The sequence below is a fragment of the Chiloscyllium plagiosum genome, unplaced genomic scaffold, assembly GCF_037043375.1.
Source record: "Chiloscyllium plagiosum isolate Xiang-an unplaced genomic scaffold, Cpla_swu_hap1 HiC_scaffold_3, whole genome shotgun sequence".
Classification (NCBI taxonomy): domain Eukaryota; kingdom Metazoa; phylum Chordata; class Chondrichthyes; order Orectolobiformes; family Hemiscylliidae; genus Chiloscyllium; species Chiloscyllium plagiosum.
Genome location: NW_028270141.1, coordinates 70,020,489 through 70,044,743, shown reverse-complemented (window position 1 = coordinate 70,044,743; position 24,255 = coordinate 70,020,489). Strand labels below are relative to the sequence as shown.

Here is a 24,255-nt window from a genome sequence, read left to right as displayed (position 1 = left end):
CAAATAAAAACCAAAAGAACTGCAGATGCTGTAAATAAGAAACAAAAACAGAGATTGCTGGAAAAGCTCGGCAGGTCTTGCAGCATCCATGAACAGAAATCAAAGTTAACGTTTTGGGTCTGGTGACCCTTACTCAGAACTGAGGAAGGATCACTGGACCCGAAACATGAACTTTGATTTCTGTTCACAGATGCTGCCAGCCTGCTGAGCTTTTCTAGCTATCTCTGTTTTTATGACTGCAGTTTTCTGTTGCGCCTCTGGGCCTCTATCTTGGAAAGCATTCCCCAGCACCTCAGGAGATGCTCAATGGGTAGCAACTGGCTGAACCTTCCATCCATGGAGCTGACATCAGCAAAACAACAGCCTCACCATGTATTGGGGTGCATTTGGAACTAGCTTTTAATGTGGCTCAGCATTTTAATACTCACTTTATGCCTACATGAATGCTTTCAGCATCTCTGCATTCCCTTGCCATGTCTTTTAGAACAATCAGATAACCAGGCAGTTTGTCCTATTTGGCTGCAAAAAACAGTCAAGAGGAACTATGGTCAGTCAAGAAAAAAGTGGTAAGGTGTTTTGAGTGATTGAGTAAGAACTGCAGAGAGCAGGGAAGGTTGTATTTGAGAGGATAAGGTGGGTAAGAATGGCATGGCCTTGTTGGAGGGTGCAGTGACAATGACACAGTGAAAGTGAGATAGTAGAGAAAAGATGGTGGCACTTACCATTGCGAATGCAGAAAGTAATAAACTTCTTGCGACATTGCTGTGTATTCCTCTAGACCATGGACACTGCACTGACTCAAGTGGTTACTTCAAACATTTGACATAGTGCACAACTGGGGTTTAAATGTAGTGCCTGGAAATTGAATGCGGAAGGTTCCAGCACTGACTAGCATTTCACTAGCATGAGAACAGCAGCATCGAGGTGTATACTTAATAAGATGAGCAGCGGAGAATTGTACAAATTAACTCACTGGAGCTTTCAGAGAAAAAAACACTCCATTCTGTGGAGGTAATAGCCTAGTGGTATTATTGCTGGAAAATTATCTCAGAGACCCGAGTAATGTTCTGGGGACTTGGGTTCAAATCCCACCATGGCAGATTGTGAAATTTGAATTCATTAAAAAACCTGGAATTAAGAGTCTAATGATGACATGAATTCATTGTCAATTGTCGTAAAACTCAACTGGTTCACTAATGCCCTTTGGAGAGGGAAATCTGCCATCCTTACCCGGTCTGACCTACATGTGACTCCAGACCTACAGAGATGTGGTTTACTTGTAACTGCCCTCTGGCCAGTTAGGTTTGGGCAATAAATGTTGGTCCAGCAGGCGATGCTCACATTCCATGAGTGAATACTAAAATCTCCCAAAAGTGACACAGCCAATATTCGGAAAAATTCAGGTTGCAAGGATGAATATGTGGGGAAACATTCAGTCCTTATCGTATTGGCAGTTGTGTTTGGCTCAAAAGACCACATCAACTCTCAAAGTAAAATAAACTACATAAGTGGTGTACTCAGGAAAGCAAAATGTAACGACTAGGATTCCATCAGAACTACAATTAGTTGGATAGAAGCCTTCCAGATTATAATAAGGAGTGGGTGTTTGCTTCACACGTATTGAATCCCAAAAATGTCACTGTCTTATAGTAAGAACTTAAATTGACTTTCTGTTGCCTGTTCCGGTGCCTCAGATAATCGTTAAAATTTCAGATCAACTATCAATATTTTTATGCTCCTGAACAAAACCCATCCCTCAAAAAAACAAACCAATCATCTTATTGTTGCTAATATGTTCTCCCTCATAGAATCATACAGTACAGAAGAGGTCCTTCAGCCCTTTAAATTTGTACCACCAAAAGTACACAACGCTACACTGCCTACACTAGTTCTACCTTCCTGTACCGGGCCAAGCCTGAATATTGTGAAATTTCTGGTGTCCATCTGAGTACCTTTTAAAGATTGTGAGGTTACCTGCCTCAACTACCTTCCCAGACAATACATTCCAGATCCCACCCCACCCATGCCCACCCTCTGGATGAAATAGGATTTCCTCAGATCTCCTCAAAACATCTTGCCTTTTATTTTAAAATTGTCCATTCTTATGTAAACCCTTTGATTAAGGGAACAGCTGTTTTCTATGCTCTTCATAATCTTACACACTTCCATCAAGACCCCTTCAACCTTCTCTACACCAAAGAAAACAGCCCAGCTTATCCAGCTTTCTTGATACCTGAAATGCTCCATCCCAGGCAACAACTTGGTAAAATTACTTTGCACCCCTTCCAGTCCAATCACATCTTTCCCATAGAGTGGTGGCCATGACTTTCTCACTATGTAAGAAGTGTTTCACTATGTAAAAGTATTCTGATTTATTATAAAATAAACACTTTAATATCTTTATAAGTTTGATGAAATGCTTTTTACTTTTCATTTAGAATGGCAGGTACATGCTAATCACAGATTGACATTCTAACTGTACAGTTTCTACTTTGTTTGGAAGATGGATTAACTGAATATTTTGTAATTTAGCTGAGCTCTGGACATGCACCAAGTTCCGCTGTGGGGAGAGCCGTTTACCTACTAGCCGCTGTTCATGTTCTGATGATTGTTTGGAAAATGGTGATTGTTGCACTGATTACAAGACAGTTTGTAAAGGTAAGGAGTTTCAACCATGCAAATTTTAACATTAGCCCCACCTTACATGCTTAACACTGCAGTTATCCACATTATATCTCAATTTAGCTAAATTCTTTTCTACCTCTGAGTTGTGGTACCAGCATAGACCTTTGCACCTTCTGCAGGCTTGCCATTTGTTTTTTTTTTCTCTAAAATATACTTTACTCATAAAATATAAAAAGATACATTCCCAGACATTTCAAATTGGACATTATGGAAAGGATAGTAAAATTCAACTTTTTGCCATTGAGCCTGTTGCAGTCCGTGGTGCCTTAATACAATTGCAATATGTGCAATACTTACTGTATACATTCAATGGCAAGAATAAAGACCAAGGAGTTCTATGAAGTTGTCAGACCTTTGGTAAGCAATGGGTGAAAGACCTGAAAACTGTTTCATCCAGATCATATACGTAGATTTTAAAAAGTAATTATTCCAATACCTGTATTCCATTATTGATTAATTGTCATGTAGTGATAATGATTGTGAACTATTGTAGGACAAACTAAACCTGAGGGGTTATTTAAATGAAAACATAAATTCAAGTCCCATTTGTGTGTGTCAAGTATTTGAGGAAATAGGTGTTTGTCATCATCTGTTGTAGATACAATTTGAGATTATGAATACACCAATAATTAAAATTTAATAGCAATACCAAGAATGAGAGCAACTTGTAGTTTTCAAAAGTTAATTTTAGTGATTTTGTTTCTTGTGTAGCGGAAACGTCTTGGGTGGAAGATAAGTGTGAAGAAATAAATGCCCCTCAATGTCCAGCAGGGTAAGACATGTAGTAATTTGAAGAGTCTGTCAACTGTATGTTTTGCTTTGTAGAGAAAACAGAAAAACACAGCCATATTTAGAATGAGAAGATGGACAGATTACATCAAATGAAATCATTATATGATTTATTAGCACAGTGTACATTTTATCTTCTTTGTACAATCAATTTCCTGACTAGAATTACAAATTTACCAAGTTTTGTAAATATCTTGAGTGTTCTAAATTTGCAGGAATTTTATGTGTAAACTATGCTCACACACTAACCTTTGAGTCAGAAAATTAACTTAGGGATATTTGGAGGTACCATATTTAAAATGACAGGTTAAACCGAGGTCCCATCCATTCTTCCCATTGTATGTAAAAGATCCTGTGACACTATTCATGGAAGAGATGGAGAATTCCATACAGTGTCTTAAGTAACAACATGTCAAAAATTGATTATCTCATCATTTTTACATTTTAGATAGGATCTTTCTGTGTGAAAAATGGCTGCTACATGCAATTCGAAAGAGCTTTGTTGGCTATAATGACATTAGGGATATCTGGAGGTCACTGTGAGTCTTTTTAAGTGCATCTACTTTGTGTAAAAGTCCTGGTGTGCAGCACAACTTTTATCTAATTTTCTAAATCAGGAGGGCAAATACTATCAGGAAGATTCCAGGACATGTCCCAAGCATAAGCCCTTTGATAAGTTGCAAAATGATTGCTCGGATGCAGATGCATTATGTTTTTCCAGATAAGGCGTTAAAGCTATCAAGAGGGTTGATAAGTTCATGGAAGAAAATATTTAAGTCTGAAGAGAAAAGACTTGAGCCATATTGAGCCAGGAAGGGACAAAGATTAAAAATGTGAATCGGGAGAAGTAGTCAAGGTTCACATCAGTGTAAAACAGTAAGAAATTAAAACTAACTCCATATTTGTATGCACAAAGAATTCATAACAAGATAGATGAATGAATAACAAAAATAAATATTTATTTTACCTAGCTATTATTGAAATATAAATCCCCTGGGGGTATCAAGGTTAGGAACTTAGATTTCGAAAGGAGAGCCAAGTGGCAAATGAGGTGCATTATACCCAATTATAAATTATAAGATGAAATCAGTGGAGAGAATGAGTTATAGCCCAGAATTAAGGATATAGAATCAATGTTTTTCTCAGATTCTTAAGAAGCTGAGAGGATGTTTCTCTTCATTGAAGAGTCTAGGACCAGAGGGCATAGCCTCACAATAAAGGGGTGCCAATTTAAGACTGAGATGAGGAAGAATCTCTTCTCTCAGAGGGTTAAGAGTCTTTGGGGGAACTCCTTGACACATTTTTGATCAGTCAGGAAATCAAGGATTATGGAGAAAAGGCAGGAAGGACATGAGAAATGTTGGATCAGCCATGATTCTACTGAATGGTACAGCAGGCTCAAACCGCCAACCTCCTGTTCCTCAAACTTGTGGTCTTGTGATGTGGTTAGAGTTAATAATTTATAATGTACAGAACATTGGTAAGTTTAATTTGCAGCACCCCTGACAGAATATAAATTAAAAATTAGAGAAACATGTAACAAGATTAATACAATCAACATGAAGGGGTTTAAATCTTCTTGTATGCTGGACAAGCCTGGTTGGCAGAAGTAACTTGGAGGATATGTTTAATAAATGTACTCAATATGGTTTCCTCAAATAATATTTTGAGGGACTAACTAGGGAGCTGGCCACTTGAGATAGATTTTTGCGTTATGAGATAGTTGTAAATGTCACCTGAGGAGGAGTGATTCTAACACAAAGGAATTTCATATCAAGTTTGAGAATGATGTGGTAACCACTCAAACTAAGGATTAAGTTAGTACAAAATTAGTTGCAGTGGTAAAAGGGGAAATTAGCAGGGAGAGGTTATGAAATTAGACCAGAATATATGATGATGGTTAAGCATTGGCAAGTATTTGAAGAAATAATTCATAATTTGCAAAGAGTACACATTCCATTAAAAAGTTTCAGAAGTGATGCAATCGTGGCTAACTAAACTATCAATGACAAAATTATGGGCGGCATGGATAGGGTAAATAGGCAAAGTTTTTTCCCTGGGGTCGGGGAGTCCATAACTAGAGGGCATAAGTTTAGGGTGAGAGGGGAAAGATATAAAAGAGACCTAAGGGGCAACTTTTTCATGCAGAGGGTGGTGCATGTATGGAATGAGCTGCCAGAGGAAGTGGTGGAGGCTGGTACAATTGTAACATTTAAGAGGCATCTGGATGGGTATATGAATAGGAAGGGTTTGGAAGGATATGAGCCAGGTGCTGGCAATTGGGATTAGATTGGGTTGGGATATCTGTTCGGCATGGATGAGTTGAACCAAAGGGTCTGTTTCCATGCTGTACATCTCTATGACTCTAAAAGCATAAAGGTTCATATTTATACAAAAGAGACCTTCAATATTACTGGAAGGGGAAGCAGGGCTGAGGTTTGTAAGGTTTTGAAAAATTAGCAAGGCATGACCAAGAACTTAATAATGATTATGTAAATAGAATGTGAGTAAATTAGCAAGGAATATAAAACAAGATTGGAGTAACAAGACTGTGAAAAGAAAGAGATTAACAAAAGTAAATGTAGCTCCCTTAGAGGCAGAGATGGGAAACAACTAACGGCAAATAAGGAAATAGGACAGATGTTAAGCTCTTATTTTGAATCTCTCTTCACAGTAGAAAAAATAAAGAGTGCATGTGAAATTGTGACAACAAATGAGAGTGAGAAACTTAAAATAATTAATTACAGTAAAGAAAAGGTGTTGGAGAAATTAACTGGACTAACAGTCAGTAAATTCTCTGGACATGATGGCCTTCAGCCTAATATTAGAAAAATAGTCGTTGCATTTGTTGTAACCTTCCAGAATTCCCTTGATTCCAGAATGGGCGTCCTGGATTGCAAAGTAGCAAACATTACTCCACTATTCAAAAGAAGAGGGAGTTTGGCAATTAAGAATTATAGTACCAAGTAATTGGATTTGAAACTTCATAAGGTATTTGATAAGATGACGGCTGGAAGGTTATGGCCCATGCTTTAGTATTATATGGTACAGAATAATATAAAAGCATGAATTGATGATTAGTTAATAAGCAAAAAAACAGAGTAGGGATAAATATATCATTTTGTGATAATGAGGGTACAACTAGTGACATGTCATAAAGATTAATGTCAGGCTTGATTAATTATTATTTCTGCCAATAATTAAAGCACTGAATTTAATCCTTAACAGAATTATTTATGATATGTAGCTAGGTTAAAGTAAATGGTGAGGAAAATATAAAGGGACATTAAAAGTTTAAGTGATGGTGCTAGAAAATATCAGATAGAGTATAACACAGTGACGTGTGAAAGTTTTATTTTTGTCTGAAAAATGGAAAAACTGAGTAATTTTAATAATTGCAAAATGTTTTTATATAGAGGGAATTGCATAACCTTTGGACATGAGTCACAGAAAGTTAATATGCACGTACACTAAATAATTGGACAGGCAAATGACTTACCAACTTTTATTGCAAAAGAGTTGAAGTAATTAACTTTGCTCTTAAATGAGATTAAATGAAATCATATCTGAGGTGAAAATATATGAGCCCCCCACCAGTAAGTCTTTGGGCTTGTTGCTTGCTGCAGCTTACCTCATTGCTGGTGACCTGTTTGACTTTGACCCATGCACTCTTGTCTCATTTGAGATCATGAAGGGCTCTCCTCACCTGGCCTCATTTTTGAAGCCTGAGGGATAGAAATAAAAGATGGGTTGGGATGGTTGACAGGTTACCCCATTCAGACCTTGGGGTTAGGAGAATGGGGGAGTAAGGGCACCACATGTATGGACTCCTGATCATTGACCTCTCTGCACACTGCAAATCCCCCCTCCCAATTTCCATGTGGCCCCGCTCCCAGTGGTGTTGTTGGGAACTATAGAGCTATCAGCCAAGTGTTTTATTTAGAAGCTGCTTGAAGCAACACTAACATCCCATGAAAGAACAAAGGTCAATTATTAGAAGATACTCCAGGACCTATAACGTTGCTGACTTGGGAATTGTTTTTCCTAAATGCATATGTAGATTAGAGTGGTGCTGGAAAAGTACAGCAGGTCAGGCAGCATCCGAGGAGCAGGAAAATCGACGTTTCGGGCAAAAACCCCTTTCAGGCCTTTCCTAAATGCATACTTTATCTTGTCAGAGACCAAAGGCATTGTTTAATGGAGACAGTGCGGGTACTGACCAAACCACTTCACTTCTTTTCAGTAAAGCCTGCCAATTAATTGGGCAGCGATGGGCCTTTTACTAAGATCAAGGACACCAGGAGCAGACATCTCACCCACTGAGTGCAATTTACGGTAAGCACCAGAGGGAGATGATAGTTGTTATGGGAATCATACGCATTCAAAGCTCAGTGGGGAATGCCAGACAGTAAGCATGAGGGCAATTCTAGAGGAAGGGGTGACTCATGGGGATTCCCCCATTCCATGCCCAAAGCCAGGTCCCCAAAACAGGTATTGAGTGCCTTTGAATGAGGAACCAAACAGATCTTGAAGAATTTTAAAGAACTCACAATGATCTCAGTTGGGTAAAGTGTCAGATGCCAGTGATTCTTTGGAGTTTTGTTGGTAATTTTGAGAGTCAATACATCTGTCTACAATATTGTCTTTTCTTTTGCACTCTTTTTGCTAAGTCTTGAGCAGATTAATCAGTATATTAGTATTGTTGTTTAATTTAGTTTGAGAAAAAGTCTGATGTATACCTGACTACACTGTTACAAATTATGCAGAAATAAAATAATATCTGGTCTTTAAATTTCAGATTTTCTCAACCACCCTTGATATTGGTTTCATTAGATGGTTTCAGAGCCGAGTATTTAAAGACCTGGTATGGTTTGATGCCAGTTATTGACAAACTCAGTAAGTAACTGAAAATACAAACAAACAAAAAGCATCCAACAGTTTGGAATGTGTGCTTACAGTCAAAATCATTAAATCACTATTCAAATAAACATACTTTGTGGTTGATTTTGTGCTTAGTTCAGCTGTAGTACTCAAAGTACTAGTTTATTCATTGGAATCTTTCTTGTCTCTTATTTTAACCAAAGTAATAAGTCAGAAGATTGATTAACGTTTTCATTTAAAAATGTACGAAGTGTTACATGCAGCAAGATTTTAAGCCGTTCCTTTCCCCAGTTTAGCATTTTCAAATCTGTGTTATCACTAAGTTGGAAATAAATAATTCAAATGCAACTTTTTAAAATGTTGGCAACATCATTTTGATTAAAAAGATCCTATTGTAAAAGAAAGATGTGGATTGAAACTCTAATACTTATGTGATAAGTTTGTAAAACAAAAACAATTAATTTTTGAGGACTTGTGGAATTGAGATTTGAACCAGTTAGCAGATAATTACTTTTCAGGAGTGCATGTTCTTCCCAGCAGGTGTCCCTCAAGTGCATGTAATTTACGCTGTTCCATTCTGAATGAAATACACGTAGTCCAAAACCTCGATCCTCACTTCCTTCCATTCCACTTATAAAACCTTCCTGAAAATTGTTTATTTGGCCAAATCTTTGTTCATGTAGCTTAATCTTGTTCCCTGGGTGGAATTGTCGCCACAGGACTTGAGAGCTGAGGTCAGGGTATCTCAAACACAAACTATGCTAGACTTTAATGTTGACGATGGGGATTTTGCCATGGGTGTAATGGTACCTGCTGGAGATCCAGGTCAGCGAGGGACTGTGAAGGAAGAACAAGGTGTTGGGTTCTTATCAGGCACCTTCAAGATGCCAGCTCCCTCAATCAGTTATTGAATGTCTGACAAAGTGATATCATTCCAGTAGCCTGCAAATAATCGTAACAGACTTTTCCTTTACAGGCTTGCTGCTGGCAACTATCCCATTCTTGCTGCTGGGTGAGTCCCAGTGGCAGTGGCCTGAGTCCCTGAAGTAGACAATAATAGCTCATTGAAGGGCCTGAATTGACATTGAGTGGGAAGGTCATCCATGAGCTTGTCCACCACATACTTCATGGATGGGGTGAGGGGGTTGGGGGCAGGCAGGAAGGTGATGGGGCCTCCCTCTCTTCACCTTCCCATTTGATTAGATGTCCAACCTGCCTCAAAACACACCGTAATGCATTGTAATGTACCCTATGTGTGAAATTCTCATTCAGCAGTGAGTTGTTTTGAGTTGGCCAATTTGATTGGCTGTTTACAGTCCAATTCATTGTGGCAGGCAGGGTCTCAAAGTGTTAGGTCAATGGGATGTCCTCTGGCTGTAGAGAAACAGAACCCCACCTCTTCAGATGAATGGGAGAGAGAGAGAGCAAGAAAGAGAGAGTGGGAAGGGTGATTGCAGGGATGGGGATAGGAACAAGAACTACACCCTAAGATATTGGAGCGGGAGGGGGAGGGGGAGGGGGAGGATCCAGTTGTTGTGGTCCATGTTGGGACTAACAACATAGGCAAAGCTAGGGTGGAGGACCTGTTTGGGGATTATCGAGCACTAGGAAGGAAATTGAAGTACAGGTTCTCAAGGGTCATAATCTCCGGATTACTGCCCGAGCCATGTGCCAATTGGCATAGGGATAAGAAAATTAGGGAAGTAAACACGTGGCTAAGGGATTGGTGTGGGAAAGAGGGATTCCACTTCATGGGGCATTGGCATCAGTTTTGGAACCGGGGGGATCTGTACCGTTGGGACAGTCTCCACCTGAACCGATCAGGTACCAATGTTCTAGCGAAGAGGATAAATAGGGTGGTCAGTAGGACTTTAAACTTCTGAGTTGGGGGGAAGGGAAAGTGAAAGCGACAGGGAGTATGGAGTTAAATGGAAAGATAAGCGGCAGGATAGCATATGTGCAGGCAGATTTAAACTTGAGACAGACTGGGAATGCAGCAAAAAGGAAGGATAACTTAGGACATCTTATGACTTCCAATATCTCTAATGATGAGAAAGTTAACATTAAGGCACTTTACCTGAATGCTCGTAGCATTCATAACAAAGCAGATGAACTAATGGCACAGATCATCGTGAATGATTATGATGTGGTAGGCATCACAGAAATGTGGTTACAGGGGGGTCAGGACTGGCAGTTAAACATCCAAGGGTTTTCAACTTATCGAAAAGACAGGGAGGTGGGCAGAGGGGGCGGGGTTGCCTTGTTAGTTAAGAACAAAATTAAATCTATGGTGCTAAATGACATAGCGTCGGATGATGTGGAGTCTGTGTGGGTGGAATTGAGGAACCACAAAGGCAAAAAAACCATAGTGGGAGTTAGATACAGACCTCCTAACAGTGGTCAGGACCAGGGGCGCAACATGTACCGGGAAATAGAGAAGGCATGTCAAAAAGGCAAGGTCACAGTGATCATGGGAGACTTCAATATGCAGGTAGACTGGGTAAATAATGTTGCCAGTGGATCCAAAGAAAGGGAATTCATGGAATGCTTACAGGATGGCTTTTTGGAACAGCTTGTCATGGAGCCCACAAGGGAGCAGGCTATTCTGGACCTAGTGCTATATAATGAACCAGACTTTATAAAAAATCTTAAAGTAAGGGAACACTTAGGAAGCAGCGATCATAATATGGTAGAGTTCAGTCTGCAGTTTGAAAGAGAGAAGGCAAAATCAGATATAATGGTGTTACAGTTAAATAAAGGTAATTATGAGGGCATGAGAAAGGAACTGACGAAAATAGACTGGAAGCAGAGCCTAGCAGGGAAGACGGTAGAGCAAAAATGGCAGGAGTTTGTGGGTAAAATTGAGGACACTGTACAGAGGTTCATCCCCAAGAAGAGAAAGATTATCCGGGGAGGGATTAGACAGCCATGGCTGACAAAGGAAGTCAGGAAATCTATCAAAGAAAAAGAGAGAGCCTATAAAGTGGCCAAGAGCACTGGGAAATCAGAAGATTGGGAAGGCTACAAAAACAAACAGAGGATAACAAAGAGAGAAATAAGGAAGGAGAGGATCAAATATGAAGGTAGGCTAGCCAGTAATATTAGAAATGATAGTAAAAGTTTCTTTCAATACATAAGAAACAAACAACAGGCAAGAGTAGACATTGGGCCACTTCAAACTGATGCTGGAAGCCTAGTGATGGGAGATAAGGAAATAGCAGGAGAAATTAATAAGTACTTTGCGTCAGTCTTCACAGTGGAAGACATGAGTAATATCCCAACAATTAAAGGGAGTCAGGGGGCTGAGTTGAGTATGGTTGCCATTACAAAAGAGAAAGTGCTAGAAAAGCTAAAAGGTCTGAAAATTGATAAATCTCCTGGCCCTGATGGGTTACATCCTAGAGTTCTGAGGGAGGTGGCTGAGGAAATAGCGGAGGAGTTGGTTGAGATCTTTCAAAAGTCACTGGAGTCAGGGAAAGTCCCGGATGATTGGAAGATTGCTGTTGTAACCCCCTTGTTCAAGAAAGGATCAAGGCAAAAGATGGAAAATTATAGGCCAATTAGCCTAACCTCGGTTGTTGGTAAAATTCTAGAATCCATCATTAAGGATGAGGTTTCTAAATTCTTGGAAGAGCAGGGTCGGATTAGAACAAGTCAACATGGATTTAGTAAGGGGAGGTCGTGCCTGACAAACCTGTTGGAGTTCTTTGAAGAGGTGACAAGTAGGTTAGACCGGGGAAACCCAGTGGATGTGGTCTACCTAGACTTCCAAAAGGCCTTTGATAAGATGCCACACGGGAGGCTGCTGAGCAAAGTGAGGGCCCATGGTGTTCGAGGTGAGCTACTGGTATGGATTGAGGATTGGCTGTCTGACAGAAGGCAGAGAGTTGGGATAAAAGGTTCTTTTTCGGAATGGCAGCCGGTGACAAGTGGTGTCCTGCAGGGTTCAGTGTTGGGCCGCAGCTGTTCACATTATATATTAATGATCTGGATGAAGGGACTGGGGGCATTCTAGCAAAGTTTGCCGATGATACAAAGTTAGGTGGACAGGCAGGTAGTTCTGAGGAAGTGGGGAGGCTGCAGAAGGATCTAGACAGTTTGGAGGAGTTGTCCAGGAAATGGCTGATGGAATTCAATGTGAGCAAATGCGAGGTCTTGCACTTTGGAAAAAAGAATAGAAGCATGGATTACTTTCTAAACGGTGAGAAAATTCGTAAAGCCAAAGTACAGAGGGATCTGGGAGTGCTAGTTGAGGATTCTCTAAAGGTAAACATGCAGGTTGAGTCCGTGATTAAGAAAGCGAATGCAATGTTGTCAATTATCTCAAGAGGGTTGGAATATAAAAGCACTGTTGTGCTATTGAGACTTTATAAAGCTCTGGTTAGGCCCCATTTGAAGTACTGTGTCCAGTTTTGGTCCCCACACCTCAGGAAGGACATACTGGCACTGGAGCATGTCCAGCGGAGATTCACACGGATGATCCCTGGAATGGTAGGTCTAACATATGAGGAACGGCTGAGGATCCTGGGATTGTATTCATTGGAGTTTAGAAGATTAAGGGGCGATCTAATAGAAACTTACAAGATAATACATGGCTTGGAGAGGGTGGATGCTAGGAAATTGTTTCCATTAGGCGAGGAGACTAGGACCCGTGGACACAGCCTTAGAATTAGAGGGGGTAAATTCAGAACAGAAATGCGGAGACATTTCTTCAGCCAGAGAGTGGTGGGCTGTGGAATTCATTGCCACAGAGTGCAGTGGAGGCTGGGACGCTAAATGTCTTCAAGGCAGAAATTGATAAATTCTTGATGTCACAAGGAATTAACGGCTACGGGGAGAATGCGGTTAAGTGGAATTGAAATGCCAATCAGCCATGATTGAATGGCGGAGAGGACTCGATGGGCCAAATGACCTTACTTCCGCTCCTATGTCTTATGGTCTTATGGTCTTAAGATAGAGGTGCCCCCTTGCCAACTTTTTAACCTTAAATGAAAATATCTCCCTCTTCAACCAGACCACCATTGTGGAGGGGAAAGTGCTTCCCAGGCGACCTGAGGGGTGCATGAAGCCAAGCAGATAGAAGGACCTTAAAATCTGCTTGGAACACTGGGCACTCTGGTATGTGATGAAACCAAAAACCTGATTTTTAAGTCCCTCAAAATTTATTCACTCATCAAAATTAAAATTAGGTCCTTGTTTTGCTAATATTCTGCCAGTGTAAAAAAGGTCTAAATTCTGGTAAGATTGACACTGAGACCTTCTTTATATTAGATGCTTGTATTTTACATCCGCTTGAACACTGAGGCCTGCCAAATGTGGATATGGGTGAGTAGCCATGGAGGATGTAATGGCAAAGGATGGTGGATTATGTTTTGTCATCAAGTTGGCACAGGGTCCATAAGGAGCTGTGTGAATTAGTTGGCAGAAATGACATGAGGGGTTAGTGGGTTTGATGGAGGGGCATGAGTTGGCATTAAGATTATGAGAAGCTATTGGTGGTTGCTCGGGGGCATAAACCGGTGTGTGCTAAGATGGATAAAGTATAGATAATGATTGGGGGTGAGGATATTTGAGGGGTGATAGCCTGATTATCAAAACAACTTTGATAACCATGGTAAGCCTTTTAACCAGCCTGCTTCAGTGTCTAGTGGCTCCTTGGCTCCCTCCATTCTGTATCTGACTATCCCACACGTGCTCCTGGGCCGAAAATCATGTCTTCCAGAGCACTCTTTCTTGAGATGAGATATTTCCCAACTTGAACTCCCTACCTTGATGGTGAAGTCAGACCTATGTATTTCTGGGAGAATCTGGGCTGTCCTTAGATTTTTGATCATTACCCTCTTAAAAGTGTGAATGGAGAGTTAGTTTAAGGTCTGTTGAAGACCAGAATCAGTTAGGACCAATGTAATTAACCCTGGAAGAGCTTAATGACCATTTTTTAAAAGACAAGTGCTTTGCTCAGGATATGACAAAGTCTTTTCTTAATCCAGAAGGATATTAGAACCTCATGTTGGTGAGAGCATGTGAGCTGTTCAAGCTTACAACAGTATGTCAGGATAAGCAACCACCTTTATTATACTGACCCGTTTGTTCATTCAGGAGAAAGTGAGGACTGCAGATGCTGGAGATCAGAGCTGAAAAATGTGTTGCTGGAAAAGCGCAGCAGGTCAGGCAGCATTTTATTCGCCTACTTCATTGTAGGAGGACTTAAATGTCCAAGGATGTGCAGACTAGGTGGATTAGCCAAGGGAAATGCAGGATTACAGGGATAAGGTGGGTATAGGTGGATCACTGATCAGAGGGATTCAATGGGCTAAATGGCTTAAGAAAAAAAAAATCATTAAATAGCACTATCATGGGAGAGTGGGATTCAAGAATTTCATTATGCAAGAATGCTCCTGCTGATAGTTAAGACAATAAACCTTATAAAATTCTAACAAAACAGGATAAACAGAGGAAGGATATTCCCAGTGACTGGGAAGTCCAGTATCAGGGGTCACAGTTTAAGGATACCAGGTGGACTGTTTAAGTCTGAGGTAAGGAGAAATTTCTTCGCCCAGAGAGGTGAATCTGTGCAATTCTTTGCCATTGAAAGCTATTGAGGTCAAAACGTTGAATATTTTCAAGAAGGTGATAGCTATAGCTTTTAGGCCCAGAGGGATGGAAAGAAAATGTGAACAGGGTACGGAGTTGAATCATTAGCCATGATCATATTCAATGGCAGATCAGGTTCAAAGGGCTGAATGATCTACTACTGTTCCTGTTTTCTATGTATTTACAGGGTAGTATGACTGACTGGAACAAGAGGCAGAATATTATGAAAATAATTAATATTATACACTACCCTCCCCCCGACTCCTGACCCCCATTGCCCCAGGCAGAAAATAAGCAGCCAGTTGACCAGCCTGGAACAACCAACCACCGCCAAGCCTGCCAGATCTGCATGAGGCAAAGCAAGCTCCAAGTGGGTTTTCTGCCCTCATTGGCAGGTGGTCTGCAACATTCGTAGAAGTGCCAGAACTCCATAGTGGGCACATTGCAGCCAAGTCACACAGAATCTTCACTCCATGTCAGCCCAGGGACTTTGGAATGAGGTCCTTTTGTTAACTCTGGGAGGTATATGAGGCTTTGGGTTTTAAAGACTGTGACGGTAGAAGGGAAGGGGAGCTGTGCTGTCTTCTCAAATAGTGGCTCCAATGGACAAAGAGCACTCTGCAATGATAGCACGCCCTTCTTTCCTGCCATTAAAGACATTTTAACAAAACAACTGAGAACCTCACTCCACTCCTGCCTGCCTGCCTATGCCAAGCATATCTTAGCAAGGGCGATATAATATTGGAGTTAATTAAGTATTTAATAAGCTCAATCGACCCTTCATTATATATTTACAGACTAGGGATGGGCTGCTGATTTTTTACTAAGGGGGTGAGCTCAGTTATGTATGGGAAGCTGGTGAACCAGGCACCCTCCCTTTATTACATGGCTTCCTGCTCAAAACACACAACAAATTCAAACAATTGAAAAATTTTGGTGGAAGATTTAAAGAAAAAGCTTTGCTGAAATCAAGAATCAGTTTTAAATGGATTATAAAACCACAGCATGTTTACTGTGTAGAAGGTGGCCATTTAGCCCATGTCTGAACCGACTTTCTAAAAGAGAATCTTACTTTGTGCCATATCCCCTCTACCCCTTGCAACTCTGTGCATTTTGTAATTGTATTATTCCATTTTTAGTGATCTATTTGAACCTCTCTTCACCACTTTCAGCAGAATATTCCAGACCTTAACTCATGAAAATATTTTTTTATATCTCTTTTGCTTTTTTAAATTAGTTTTAATTAAATCTGTGCCCTCACGTTCTGGATTCTTTCACAAATGGGAACAGTCCAATCCAAATCCATCATGGTTTTGAATAACAATACCAAATCATTTTTGGCTTTCTTTTCTTTATGAAGGACTGTCATAACTTCTCTAATCTATCTTTTACTCAAGTTCTTCATTGCTGGAACTATTCTTGTGAATCTTCTCTTCACTCCCTCTGCTGTCATCACAGTCTTCCCAGAACTGGATCCAATTATCTAGCTGAGGCAAAATTAGTGACTATTAAAGGTTCAACATGAGCTCCTTGCTTTGGGTCACGATGTGCTCTTATTATTCATTCATGGAGTGTGAGCATCTCTGACAGGGCCAGCATTTATTGCCTATCTCTAATTGCCTTTGTGAAGGTGGTGAGCTGACTCCTTGAACTACTCCATGTACTGTAGGTAGACCCCCAATGCTTTCAGTGAGCAGTTTTTGGGACTTTGACCCAGTGACACTGAAGGAATTTATTTCCAAGTTTAGAGGGTATGTGGCTTCGAGGAGTGGTGTTTCCATATATCTGCTGCACTTGTTCTTCTAGATGACCATAGGACCACAAAAATATTAACATGATGTAGCTGTTCAGCCCCTTGGGTCTGCTCCAACCTTCAATAGGATTGAGTTAGGACTGTCTTTTATAGAGAAACGAAGATTGAAACAATAGCTGATCTGACATTCCTCACATTCACTTTTCTGCCTTTTCCATATAACCCTTGATCCCCCTACTGATCACGGTCATGGGTTTGAAAGATGCTGTCTTGGATCTTTTCTGACTGACTGTACTGCATCTTGTAGATGATACAAACTGCTACCCCGATGCATTAGTGGTAGAAAAAATGTATCTTTGTGGATGTGGTGCAAATCAAGTGGGCTGCTTTGTTTCTTGATAGTGTCAACCTTCTTGGGTGTTGTTGGAGCTGCACCCATCCAGGAAAGTGGGGAATATTCCATCACATTCCTGACTTGTGTCTTGTAGATGGTGGACAGACTGTGGAGTCAGCAGGTGAAATTTTTAAAGACTCCAGTTATTATTCCCTAGGATACTATATGCATTATTAACTACACTCTCAACTTGTTCTGCCACCTTCAATAACGTATGAGTACCAGATCTCTCTACTCCTATACCTCTTTAGCATTGTCTGTCAATGTTCCTCCTAACAAATAAATCACTTCACATTTCCCCGCATTGAACTTGTCTCCCACTTGTCTCTCCATTCACTAACTTGTTTGTTCAGTACTGTTCTCCTAACAGTTCACAATGCTTCAACATTTTGTATTATCTACAAACTTTGAAATTGGATCCTGATCAAGAAGGACTAAGTCATTGATATAAATCCAGAAAACCGAGGGTTTTAAAACTAAGTCTTGGGGTTTCCACTACAAACCTTTCTTCAGGCTGAAGCGTGTCCATTCACCAATATTCTTTGTTTCCTATTTTTCAGCCAATTCCATATCCATGTTTCTCTTGCAACACGTAATCATAGAATCCCTACCGTGGAAACAGGCCCTTCGGACCAACAAGTCCACATTAACCGTGGGCGGCACGGTGGCACAGTGGTTAGCACTGTTGCCTCACAGCGCCAGAGACCCGGGTTCAATTCCCGCCTCAGGCGACTGACTGTGTGGAGTTTGCACGTTCTCCCCGTGTCTGCGTGGGTTTCCTCCAGGTGCTCCGGTTTCCTCCCACAGTCCAAAGATGTGCAGGTCAGGTGAATTGGCCATGCTAAATTGCCCATAGTGTTAGGTAAGGGGTAAATATAGGGGTATGGGTGGGTTGCGCTTCGGCGGGTCGGTGTGGACTTGTTGAGCCGAAGGGCCTGTTTCCACATTGTAATGTAATCTAATCTAACCCTCTGAAGAATATCCCATGCAAATCCATTTCCCTATCTTATTACTCCACATTTATCCCTAACTAACACATCCCTAAACACTATGGGCAATTTTGCACGGCCAATTCACCTAACCTGTACATCTTTGGACTGTGGGAAGAAATCCACGCATGTATGAGGAGAATGTGCAAAATCCACACAGAGAGTCACCTGAGGCCCAGATTCTTGGTGCTGTGAGGCAGCAATGCCAACCACTGAGCCACCATGCTGCCCTGGAGTGTTAAGGATCCTGGAGACGACTGTATGCCTGGAATGGAGACAGCCTGATTTTTACACATTTGATATAAAAATACAGAAAAGCACACAGGTTCCATCACAAGACCGAAAAGCCTCCTACTTGATTTTCATTGAATACTTTGGACAGGTGGTTTAATAGATTGAACATGAAAGGCCCCAATCTGCACAACCTTATTATTTAATATTTGAAAAAGACTTTTGCCAGAAAACATGGAGTTGACTTTATTTTTCCCTCAGAATTAATCTTCACTTAGGGCTGAAGGTTAATTTGATCGTAACAAACTGAGTAATAAATTCCAGAATTTCACCACTCTTCAAAGAATCATTTGCCTGAATGCCTGTCTCCCCTGCTTAGGGAACATTAAGGGATTTTTCAACTGGATTTCACAAATAGTTGAGGTTGACTTCCTAAGAATGAAATCATGTTCTAAATACAATTTGTTGAATACAAATTTCAGTGATTCAACATTATGTCCATTTAGTGCATTTACGGTCTTAGTTTAGTGTCAGCATTGAATAATTTTTTAATCTCAAGAATTCTCCACTCCTTTGCTTTGGTAAATTGCATTTGCAGGGTAAATGCAGTTATGTTTTAATTACAGTACAAATGTACCTTAGACTATAGAGTTTATGTGCTAACTCAAACACGTGATTTTGTACCATGTTAAGTGAAATAAACTGAAATTATATAGTGAGACTACAGCTGAATGAAAGGAGATGTTATTTTATTCTTTAGAAATAGAAATAAACATGATGTTTTTATTTCAGAGACATGTGGGACACATTCTCAGTACATGAGATCCATGTACCCCACTAAAACATTTCCAAATCACTACACTATTGTCACGGTAAGTTTTGTTTTTCAGCCTCAGTGACTTTCTGTTAATGTTTTATAGAATGTGTTGCTTCAGAAATGGAAATGTAAACATGATAATGAAGACAAAGTAACAAACCAGTTAGTCTTTGGATTCTACTGTCTGGCTGTCATCAAGGTTTGAAGTTAATGAGGTGAAAGCTCTCACTCAGCTGCATTTAAACATGTCCCTCTGAAGTAAAACTGTTTCCTTAATATAGAACATAGAACATAGAAGAATACAGCGCAGTACAGGCCCTTCAGCCCTCGATGTTGCGCCGATCCAAGCCCACCTAACCTACACTAGCCCACTATCCTCCATATGCCTATCCAATGCCCGCTTAAATGCCCATAAAGAGGGAGAGTCCACCACTGCTACTGGCAGGGCATTCCATGAACTCACGACTCGCTGAGTAAAGAACCTACCCCTAACATCTGTCCTATACCTACCCCCCCTTAATTTAAAGCTATGCCCCCTTGTAATAGCTGACTCCATACGAGGAAAAAGATTCTCACTGTCGACCCTATCTAAACCCCTAATCATCTTATACACCTCTATCAAGTCACCCCTAAACCTTCTTTTCTCCAATGAAAACAACCCCAAGTGCCTCAGCCTTTCCTCATACGATCTTTCTACCATACCAGGCAACATCCTGATAAACCTCCTCTGTACCCGTTCCAGTGCCTCCACATCCTTCCTATAGTATGGCGACCAAAACTGCACACAATACTCCAGATGTGGCCGCACCAGAGTCTTATACAACTGCAACATGACCTCAGTACTCCGGAACTCAATTCCTCTACCAATAAAAGCCAGTACGCCATATGCCTTCTTCACCGCACTATTTACCTGGGTGGCAACTTTCAAAGATTTGTGTACATGGACACCAAGATCCCTCTGCTCATCCACACTACCAAGTATCCGACCGTTAGCCCAGTACCCCATTTTTTTATTACTCTTACCAAAGTGAATCACCTCACACTTAGCTACATTGAACTCCATTTGCCACCTTTCTGCCCAGTTCTGCAGCTTATCTATATCCCGCTGTAACCTGCCACATCCTTCCTCACTGTCTACAACTCCTCCGACTTTCGTATCATCCGCAAACTTGCTCACCCAACTTTCTAACCCCTCCTCCAGGTCATTTATAAAAATGACAAACAGCAATGGTCCCAAAACAGATCCTTGCGGAACACCGCTAGTGACGGCACTCCAAGATGAACCTTTGCCATCAACTACTACCCTCTGTCTTCTTCCAGCCAGCCAACCCCTAATCCAAACCTCCAACTCACCCTCAATGCCATACCTCCGTATTTTTTGCAGTAGTCTACCATGGGGAACCTTATCAAACGCCTTACTAAAATCCATATACACCACATCTACTGCTTTCCTCTCGTCCACCTCCTTAGTCACCTTCTCAAAGAATTCAAAAAGGTTTGTGAGGCACGACCTGCCCTTCACAAAACCATGCTGACTATCCTTGATCACATTATTCCTATCCAGATGTTCATAAATCCTATCCCTTACAATTCTCTCTAAGATTTTGCCCACAATAGAAGTGAGACTCACCGGCCTATAGTTACTAGGGTTATCCCTACTCCCCTTCTTGAACAAGGGAACCACATTTGCTAGCCTCCAATCTTCTGGCACTACTTCTGTAGACAACGAGGACATAAAAATTAAGGCCAATGGCTCTGCAATCTCCTCCCATGCTTCCCAGAGAATCCTAGGATAAATGCCATCAGGCCCAGGGGACTTATCTATTTTCACCCTTTCCAGAATTTCCAACACCTCTTCTCTACATACCTCAAAGCCATCCATTCTATTTAATTGTGACTCAGTACTCACATTGACAACAATGTCCTGTTCCTGATTGAATACTGACAAAAAGTATTCATTCAGTGTCTCCCCAATCTCTTCAGCCTCCACACGCAACTTCCCACTACTATCCTTGACTGGACCTATTCCTACCCTAGTCATTCTTTTATTCCTGACATACCTATAGAAAGCCTTAGGGTTTTCCCTAATCCTACCAACTAAGGACCTTTCATGTCCCCTCCTTGCTGCTCTTAGCTCTCTCTTCAGGTCCTTCCTGGCTACCTTATAACTCTCAATCGCCCCAATTGAACCTTCACGCCTCATCTTTACATAGGCCGCCCTCTTCCATTTAACAAGGGATTCCAATTCCTTATTAAACCACGGCTCCCTCACACGACCCTTTCCTCCCTGCCTGACGGGCACATACTTATCAAGGACACTCAATAGTTGCTCCTTGAACAAGCTCCACATATCAATTACACCCTTGCCTTGAAGCTTACTTTTCCAGGCCACACATCCTAAGTCATGCCTCACAGTATCATAATTTCCCTGCCCCCATCTATAACTCTTGCCCTGTAGTGCACACTTATCCCTCTCCATCACTAGAGTAAAGGTCACCGAATTGTGGTCACTGTCCCCAAAGTGCTCACCTACCTCTAATTCTAACACCTGGCCTGGTTCATTACCTAGAACCAAATCCAGTATGGCCTCACCTCTTGTTGGCCTATCTACATATTGTGTCAGGAAACCCTCCTGCACACATTGGACAAACACTGACCCATCTAACGAACTTGAGCTATAGCTTTCCCAATTAATATCAGGAAAGTTAAAGTCCCCCATAACAACCACCCTATTACTTTCACTCTTCTCTTGAATCATCCTCGCAAACCTTTCTTCTACGTTTCTAGGACTATTAGGAGGCCTGTAAAAAACTCCTAACAGGGTGACCTCACCTTTCCTATTCCTAACCTCAGCCCAAACTACCTCAGATGGCGAGTCTTCATCCATCGTCCTTTCCACAGCTGTAATACTATCTTTGACAAGCAATGCCACACCTCCCCCTCTTTTACCCCCACCTCTGACCCTACTAAAACATTTAAACCCTGGAACCTGCAACAGCCAATCCTGTCCCTGTTCTACCCATGTCTCCGTAATAGCCACAACATCGAAGTCCCAGGTACCAACCCATGCTGCAAGTTCACCTACCTTATTTCGTATACTTCTTGCATTGAAGTATACACACTTCAAACCACTTTCCTGTTTACAGGCACCCTCCTTTGAAATTGATGCCATGTTCCTAACCTCCCTACACTCCAGGTCCTGCACCCTAAAGCTACAGTCTGGGTTCCCATGCCCCTGCAGAGTTAGTTTAAACCCCCCCCAAGAGCACTAGCAAACCTCCCACCAAGGATACTGGTGCCCCTCAGGTTCAGGTGTAGACCATCCTGTTTATAGAGGTCCCACCTTCCCCAGAAAGAACCCCAGTTATCCAAATACCGGAATCCCTCCCTCCTGCACCATCCCTGTAGCCACGCATTTAACTGTTCTCTCTCCCTATTCCTCGACTCTCTATCACGTGATTCATCTTTTCTACACTTTTACATTTCCACACTTGGGGATCTCCCCAAAATTTCTCTGAATTCACAGCGGATCTGATTTGTTTGGATGATAAAAATGACAAACAGATTGAGTTTTTTGAGAACATTTGTAGCTCAGGTTGAGGTTCGGGTTGTAAGTTTGCTCGCTGAGCTGGCAAGTTTGTTTTCAGATATTTCATCACTATGCTAGGTAACTTCATCAGTGAACCTCCGCTAAAGTGCTGGTGTTCTGTCCTGCTTTCTATTTATGTGTCTTGGTTTCTTACGGTGGGTGATATCATTTCTGGTTTCTGAATATGTTGTCCTAGTTGAAGTGGTGTCCTTCTTTGTCTGTATGTAAGGATACTAGTGATAGTGGGTCACGTCTTTTGGTGGCTAGTTGGTGTTTGTGTATCCTTGTGGCTAGTTCATCATGATGAACCTAAAGGATCCTATACCAGCAACCAGCAAAACAAACTTTATTTACAAAATACCCTGCAAGGACTGTAACAAACAATATCGGATGGACAAGAAGAAAACTAGTCACTAGGATAGATGAACACTAACTAGCCATGAAAAGACATGACCCACTATCACTAGTACCCGAACATATAGACAAGGAAGGACACCACTTTGACTGGGACAACACATCCATCCTAGGATAGGCTAAACAGAGACGCGCATGGGATTTCCTAGAAGCCTGGCATTCAAACTGGAACTCCATCAATAAACACATTCATTTGAACCCCATTTACCAACCTCTGAGGGAAAGAACCAGACATGATATCACCAACCTTAAGAGACCAAGACACATAAATAGAAAGTGGGATAGAACACCAGCGCTTCACCCGAGGTTCACTGATGATGTTACCTAGCATGGTGATGAAACGTCTGAAACAAACCTGCCAGCACAGCAAGCAAACTTACAACTTGACAAACAGATCTTTCATTGTGCAACAACACTTTGGTGGACTGTACAGCCCATCTCTTTGAGCTGCTACACTTTCACAATGATTTAGCAACCTTTATAGTACCGAAAGCAGAAAATGACCGATCTGTATTTTTATAAGCTATATTATGTTCTGCATTTATAAGAAAGTGTGCTGTTTGAAGGGACTGTAGAAATAGCATACATGAAATAGAGATACTGACAGATTTCCAATATGGCCCTGTACTGAAAACATTGACTGCAACATATGAATTAGTTGGTTATTTTCCATTACATTCAGCACAAACATCCTCAGATTTAAGAATATTTCTGAAGTAGGGAAGTACTCTTCAAGATCAATTTTACAAATATAAACTTTGTGGCTCCTTCCACATGAGGATTGGAATCATACTTAATACCAAGGAAAATGGTTATGATTAGAGTCATAGAGATGTACAACATGGAAACAGACCCTTCGGTCCAACCCATCCATGCCAACCAGATATCCCAACCCAATCTAGTCCCACCTGCCAGCACCCTGCCCATATCCCTCTAAACCCTTTCTATTCATATACCCATCCAAATGCCTCTTAACTGTTGCAATTGTACCAGCCTCCACCACATCCTCTGGCAGCTCATTCCATACACATACCACCCTCTGCATGAAAACGTTGCCCCTTAGGTCTCTTTTATATCTTTCCCCTCTCACCCTAAACCTAGGCCCTCTAGTTCTGGACT

General features: G+C 41.2%; 1 protein-coding gene across 2 annotated transcripts in view; it reads left to right on the top strand.

Annotated features, from left to right (window-relative positions):
- Positions 1-24,255, top strand: part of LOC122539873 (venom phosphodiesterase 1-like) — a 118,217-nt gene that overhangs the window by 18,061 nt on the left and 75,901 nt on the right. For both annotated transcript variants that reach the window (XM_087980188.1, XM_087980184.1), the window contains exons 4-7: positions 2,533-2,658; positions 3,397-3,457; positions 8,273-8,370; positions 19,109-19,188. In XM_087980188.1, coding sequence (XP_087836314.1) covers positions 2,533-2,658; positions 3,397-3,457; positions 8,273-8,370; positions 19,109-19,188 — 365 coding nt within the window. The remainder of the gene's footprint in view (positions 1-2,532; positions 2,659-3,396; positions 3,458-8,272; positions 8,371-19,108; positions 19,189-24,255) is intronic.